Raw genomic sequence first — 7,620 nt, 5'->3', positions numbered from 1 at the left:
CCCGTCGCGCCGAGCCGGCGCGACCAAAAAAGCTACATCATGCAAATAAATTTTCGGAGGAGTTATTTTTAAAATATTAACAAAAAATGGGTTAAAAATAAAAAAAATCTGACACTACTACGCTATATCGCAACTTAATATCTCCTACTCGAGACTTCTCATACCATGGTATGGCAAGAGGAGGGAGGATCACCCCTATCTATAGGTTGCTCATTGGTGTTATGATGTTGCTATATGACAATTTCCACACTTTTCTTTGTAAAATATCTATCTCCAGTATTTTTTCTTCATTCTTATCTAACTATGCAAACTATCTAATTCTACAGAATTATTATCTTATCATAAAGTATGGCAATTTCTCTCTCTTACAATTTCCAAATTATTCTAGAACATTCTCAAATATGCATTGTTATTTTTAACCGTAGATCTTTATCCGATCGATAACAACCTAAACCTATGCATGCAGAGATGGGCAGCACCCAAAGCCAAAGTAAGATCAATAATTCTACTGAGGATATAGACGGTAATATTTTGCACTTATGAATTTTTTAATCAGATACAGCGAGTAAACATGTGAACTTGTTCTGGGTCACATGTATAACCACGGTCACAGTTACAATCTTGCGATAGTGAAATCCATCACCGGTCCCTAAACTTATTGGGTCGTGTCATCCAGGTCTCTAAACTTGCAAATCAACCGTTTAGATCTTCAAACTTGTTCAGCTGTGTCATCCGGTCCTAAACTTAGAAATCATCAGTCTAGATTCTCAAACTTGTTCGGTTGTGTCATCATAGTCCCTAAACTTATTTTTGAGTCTCATCTAAGTCAAAACAGGGCGATCTAAAAAATCTATATTAAAAAATAATTTATAACTTTTTTATATAAATTTGAATGAAGATAAAATTTGTATCAAAATTGTAGCTCTCAACGCGATCTATAACTTTGTAGTTGAAAAGTTTTTGAATTAAAACTATTTGGGGTCCAAAAATATTATTGTAAGTCTATAGATTTTGAAATTTAACACTAAACTACTTTAAATAAAAAAAATTCAACTATAAAGTTGTAGACCGTGTCGAGAGCTATAATTTTGGCATAAGTTTATTTTCATTCAAGTTCATATGAAAAAATTATGAATTATTTTTTAATATAAAATTTTTAGATCACCTTGTTTTGATCTAGATGAGAATCAAAATCAAGTTTATTAACCGGGATGACACAACTGAACAAGTTTGATGATCTAAACGGATAATTTCTATGTTTAGGGACCAGGATGACATAGCCAAACAAGTTTGAGGATCTAAATGGTCGATTTGCAAGTTTAGTTACCGGGACGATACAACCCAACAAATTTAGAGACCGGTGATGAACTTTACTCATCTCACGAAGATCCCTCATATGCGTGGTTGGTGCAAAACACATCTTGTTCAGGTAGCACGTATCCGCTGCCACGATCTTACAACTACACCACACATCACGAAGCTCCCAGCCATGGGCATGGTAATTCTTCATCCGATCGACTACCGGCCACCGTCTGCCGCATCCGCCTTCTCCACGTCGGCCGCGGCCACCACCTTGCCATCATCGGCGGCTGCCAACTCGTCGTCGTCCTCCCCGGGGCACGCGCCATGCGCGACGTCGTAGGTGGCGTGCAGGCCGACGAGCACGTAGTAGACGAGCATGATGGCAGTGCAGACGCCGAATCGGATGAAGGCGTCCTTGCCGAGCGAGCCCATGAGGAAGAGGTTGGTGGCGATGGACAGCGAGGGCAGCCACGGCACGAGCGGCACGCCCCACACCTTGGGCGCCCTCGCCGCGGGCACCAGCACCTGGATGCCCAGCGTGGCGGCCGCCCACGCCGGCACCAGCACGACGTACCCCTGCCACCGCTCCGGCGCGGTGCCCCAGTACGCCGCGATGCCGATCGACGACGCGATCACCAGCAGCAGCAGCGCCACGAACCGCCGCGCGTGCGCCCGGGTCGTCACGCCCCTGACGTAGTAGCGGCGGACGAGGAGCGCGGTGGCCATCATCATGAAGATGAAGAGCGTGCTGACGGAGAGCAGGCTGGAGAGCACGTCGAGGCTGGAGAAGAGCGCGATGCAGGCGCTCGCGACGGCGATGAGCGCGGTGGCGTGCACGGGCGTGCCGGTCCTGGGGTGCACGAGCGCGAACACCGGCGGGATGATGTGGCTCCGCGCGATGTGGGTGGTGTACCGCGCCTGCCCGAGCGCCCCGACCAGGAGCACCGTGGTCATCCCCTTGAGCGCGCCCAGCGCCACGACGTACTGCGCCCAGTGCATGCCCACGCTGGTGAACGCCACCGAGTAGGCGGCGCTCCGGTCGATGGCCGTGTACGGCTGCATCATGCTCAGCACCAGCGCCATGACGCAGTAGATGGCCGTGATGACGGACATGGAGCCCAGCAGCCCCAGCGGGATGTCGCGGGACGGGTTCTTGGTCTCCTCCGCCATGGTCGCGATGCTGTCGAACCCGCCGTAGGCGAAGTAGACGATCGCCGCCGCGCGGAACACGCCCGGCACGCCGTGCGGCATGAAGGGCCTCAGGTTGCTCGGGTTCGCGTGGATGAACCCGGCCACGATGACGAAGCCGATGATGAGCACGTGCACGGCGGACGCGACCCAGTTGACGCGGGAGGTGCCCTTGGCGCTCAGCATGGCCAGCGCCGCGGTGACCGCGATCACGGCCACCGCGATGGGGTCCAGCTCGTTGTACCCGTCGACGAGCGACGGCGCATGGATGCGCAGCGCGCTCGCCGGCCTGTTGATGAGCGAGGCGAGGTACGAGGTCCAGGAGCGCGCCACCGCCGCGGTGCCGATGATGCTCTCGAGGATGAGGTTCGCGGCGGCGATGAAGGCCGCGACGTCGCCGAGCTCGACGCGGAGGTACGCGAAGGACCCGCCGGCGACGGGGATCTCCACGGCGAACTCCGTATAGCAGAAGACGGAGAGCATGGCGGAGAGCCCCGACGCCACGTAGGAGAGCACGATGGCGGGGCCGGCGTGGTCGTGCGCTTCCTGCCCCGTGAGCACGAAGATCCCGGCGCCGATGACGGAGCCGAACCCGAACCACGTCAGGTCCCACCACGTGAGGCACCGGCGCATCTCGTTCTCGCTGCGCCGGCGCAGCGCGCCGAGCTCGGCGGCGTCGGTGGAGCGGCCGGCGATGCGGTCGCGGAGGCGGGCGGGCGTGGCGCCCAGCGCCCGGCGGTAGGCGCCCCAGCTCGCGAACGACGGCTCCGGGAAGAAGTCGTCCTTGTGCCACCGCCAGTAGCTCCGCGTCGCCCCCGCCGCCGCAGCCTTGCCCGAATCCTGGTGCTGCTCCGGCGAGGACGTCTCCACGGACGCCATGCCTGGCCGCGGAGAGCTTCACACCACTCGCGCGGCCGCGCCTTCGTGTGGAGGTGGAGTGGCTAGGGAGTGCGGCGGGCAGCAGCGTCGCCGGCGGCCTCCTGGAGATATGGTAGGGCGGATTGCTTGGTCACTTGATCGGTCAGCGAGGGAGACGTATTACTTGTTTTGAAAGATCGAGACGGCTTGGCATGGAGCTACCTCTTCAAACGCACCGGCGGCCCACCGTTGGTTGTGATTGGACGCATCGCGTTGTCTCCTTACCAATACATGACGTGCCTCTTAGGCTATGGCTATGTTTGTGTTGCCACTAATTTGCGCCAACACATTCGAATGCGCTAGAACGCGCGTTGATCATCGACACGATCTTCACCAACGGGCTTCCTGTGCACAGACCGGTCAGACCGGTTATGGCGACCGGTCAGACCAGTTCTACAGAGAACGCCGCAAAGACCTAAAATCTCGAGCTCGGGAGGAACCCCGTCGGAGCTCGTGGATCTAGAGTTGCTCTGAGGTCGGCAGGCCACTCAGAACGCCATCGAACGCCGTGGAGACGAGTGAAGAACAGCAGATGAGATTGGAAAAGTTAGAGTTTGGAGGAAAAAGTAAAGGATAAATGTGTAAATCGATTGGGATTACCTCAATCAGCCATGACCCTTCGTATATATAGGGTGGGGAGGTCTGTACCCGTTAGAAGTCGGAACCCTATCAAATCCCGTGTCAAAATACAACTCCTAACTCGGATTGTGCGTTTCGGACCGGTCTGACCGGTCTCTAGACTGGTCTGACCGCTCTGGACCGGTCTGACCGGTCAGACCAGGGTGTGGGTTTTTCGGGAGGCATAACTCCCTCATCCGGACTCCAAATTGGACGTTCTATATATGCATTTTGATCGCCTCGACGAGATCTACACAATGGTGTAGTCTATTTGGCAATTTGACAAACTTATATAGACCGGTCTGACCGGTTTAGAAGAGAGGTCTGACCGATCTGTCTAGATTGTCTAGAAAACTTGAATCGTGCCAATTTTGGGTGTCAACATATGCCCCCCTGTTTCTTGGTAAAGCTTGCGTGCCAAAAAATATTTCTCAAAGCCCAAAAATACACTTGAACAATGAGAAGCACCTACGCACCAATCACCTCTTGCTTTCAATGACGATAGTGTGTATGACCATGTCATCTGGTGCAAGTAGGATAAGCCTGAGTATAAATTATCTCAGCTGTGAATCATGTTCTTCAAAAGAACCACTTCGGTCTATTTAGTAGAATAATCTGTAGCAATTAACACGAAGCAATGCTTCTTTAAAGATGGAGGATTAATTTAATCAATGAAATCCAAATCCTCAACCTCAGAACGACCAGGATGTATCAACACAGTGGGCAAACCACTGACATTCTTCACACCCCTTATACTGCTTGAAAGAATCAGACATCATGGCAAACTCGTACAAATCGGCTCTTTTAAACAACTACTTCATCTTTGGAGCCGATTGATGTATACCACAAATATCTTCATGAACGTTCCTCATGGCAATTTTGGCCTGATCTGAGCTCAAACATTTAAGAAATAAATATTCGGCTATTCAACGATAGAGCTTATCGTTGACTAAAATATTTTTAAGTGTTATCCGCCAAATATCTTTTTCTGTACCGCGACCAAGATCTTTAGATAGGAGATTACAGGAACCCTCCAGTCCTGATCTTCGGCTTTAGTGATGAATCACCTTTCGTAGCCGAATTGGTGTCTCCAGCAGCCTGGACAGTCAGACTGGGCTCATGACCGGTCAGACCGGTCTAGGCGGTCAGACCGGTTGCATCGACCGGTCGGACCAGTTTGTCCAGATCCTGCAACCTGGCTTTTGCTTGCATCGGCTTTCGAATATTAAAATATTTCTTCATAATTTATTAGCCAGATGCTTGCTTAGCCAGAGCAATGGCCTGTCCATTCTCTTCCCTTAGTATATATCTTATAACAAATTCATCAAAGGAAGAAATAACATTGAGGCACTTGTCAAGATATGCATTTAAATATCCATTGTATCATTAGCATACCTTGAATACTTGTTGCACCACCAAAAGTGAATCACCAAAGGCTTTAACATGTTTCACGCCCATAAATTGCAGAAATTCCAAGCCAAATAAGATCGCTTCATACTCATGTTTAATTGTGCAATCCTCTTTTGATCTGTTTGAGAACTAAAAAATACCACCACTTGGAGAAATCAAGACAGCACCAATTCTTTGACCATCATCACAAACTGATCTACCGAAATATAATTCCGTGGTGTGCAAGTAACATAGCCGATTTCCAAAGCATGCTTATCATTAATCTGATGCTCAACAATGAAATCCGCTATGATTTGGCCTCTCATAGATTCCAAGGATTCACAAGCCAAATTATATTCAACTAAAGCATAAACCCACTCGCCGATTCTATCATTTAAAATCGGCTTTTGTAACATGCGCTTGAGCACATCGGTTTGACATACTACTATTCAAGTACTGGATAGTAGATAATGCTTCAATTTGGTACAAGCATAATAGAGAGATAAACATAACTTCTCAGTAAGAGTATACCTTATCTCCGCATCAATAAGTCGTCGGCTTATATAAGTGATTACATACTCCTTGTCTTCGGTTTCTTGAGTCAAAACAGCCACAATGATCTTGTCTTCAGCAGCCACATAAAGCCTGAAAGGAACCCCTCTCCTAGGCGCCTTAAGCACAGATGGTGAAGACAAATAAACCTTGATCTTTTCAAAGACCTCTTGCTATTCTGCCACCCAAGTAAATTCGGTTTCATTCTTTAACCGAAGAATAGAAGTAAGAGCATCAATATGTCTTATTACAAATAGTTTGCCAATTTTCTAGCTCGAATTGAAAAACTTCTAATTCAGCTTTTATCCGCTGATGTTGCAATTTTCAACCAGCTCAAGACCTCAAGTACATGATCAAAGTCTTGAGAGCCCCTTGCAAACTGATCTGTTGCATAGAAACTTCATGAGGTAAATTATCATTTGCCAATATTTTGCCCCCCCAGCACTTAAATGTCGGCGAGCTCCATATTGCTGCTCTTTTGGTGTAGCCTCATGAGCCACTAGCTCCTCATTGCCTTGTACCGAGAATGTTAGCGGTGTTTCTCCATCGCAAGGAACCGAAACAGGCATTGCCGATTCGGCTTTCTGTTCTGCTGCAACCTCAACCGATCTGACCGGTTGCTCTGGGCGGTCAGACCGGTCTTCTGAGGTGGTTCGACCGGTCGTGCTAGCTGGTCAACTGCTTTGACCCTCCATACCTTGCCTTGAGGGACCATTGGTCTATAGTGGTTGGATTGTTTGTCCCTCAGCCTCTTGAACAATTTTTCCTTCTTCTCCTGAGCACGTAGACGCTGCAGCTTCCTTCTTTGAGTACGAGTCAACCCTGAAAGGACACCATCTTGGTTGAAAGTACTTTGATGTCGAGTTACTGCTGCTAGCCTCATGATCATTAGCCATGATCGGCCTTTGGATAGAAGGATTGATCGATTTACCAAAAATAATCAGTCTTGTACCCGCATCATTGACAACCACTTTGATATTGCCGATTTGCACAACATCATCGGTTTTAGCTTTCTCTAGATCAATAGTGGGTTGTACCTCTTCTTTCTTCTCCTTGACACGGTAAACCTGTCTTGGAGAATGAGTTTTGTCCGGTCTCTGATGAGACCGGTCTGACCGGTCAGTGGCGACCGGTCTGACCGGTGCAGGCTGCCGCCTCTGACCCGATTGGTGGGGTCCCAATCGGTCGTGCACTAGTCGTGAAACCTTGCTGAACACAAGCCTTCTGTGATCCTCCTCCCTGTGGTGAGATGGTGGGTATAGCATCGAATAACAATACATCCAAATTCCTTCATGCCCCCATGTAGGACAAGAAAAACCCGATGCCGGTGACGCCCATGACGTAGTAGCATACACCTTCTGAGGAGGCAACCCTGTAGTGCTATCACCCCTACGCTTGATGGATTCTCCCCTAGGAGAAGAATACTTGCCTTGATGCGGAGGTGAACTTGGTTGTTTTTCTAGTGGCCGATCTTTTGGAATGGTATTTGTGTACTTGTTCAGTAGCTGAGCAAAGGTGAGCTTCTGCTTTGTAAAACTCCCATGCACCTTTGACTCATTAACCTTCCTAGTACCTTCTTTCGGGTGCTTAGACTTGAAAGTTCTGGGTCGGCTTTTTGTCTGACCGGTCTGACCGGTTGAGGCGACCGGTCTG

At 49.4% G+C, this 7,620-nt stretch overlaps 1 protein-coding gene across 1 annotated transcript; it reads right to left on the bottom strand.

Annotated features, from left to right (window-relative positions):
• Positions 1–1,277: 1,277 nt before the first annotated feature.
• Positions 1,278–3,547, bottom strand: LOC120705622 (cationic amino acid transporter 5-like). Its single transcript, XM_039990065.1, has one exon. It carries the CDS (start codon positions 3,367–3,369, stop codon positions 1,519–1,521), a length of 1,851 nt encoding a protein of 616 aa, XP_039845999.1. The 5' UTR covers positions 3,370–3,547; the 3' UTR covers positions 1,278–1,518.
• Positions 3,548–7,620: the final 4,073 nt, after the last annotated feature.

Source organism: Panicum virgatum, chromosome 5K (assembly GCF_016808335.1).
Source record: "Panicum virgatum strain AP13 chromosome 5K, P.virgatum_v5, whole genome shotgun sequence".
Classification (NCBI taxonomy): Eukaryota; Viridiplantae; Streptophyta; class Magnoliopsida; order Poales; family Poaceae; genus Panicum; species Panicum virgatum.
The sequence above is the reverse complement of the archived record's forward strand: the minus strand, read 5'-3'. Positions and strand labels throughout refer to the sequence as shown.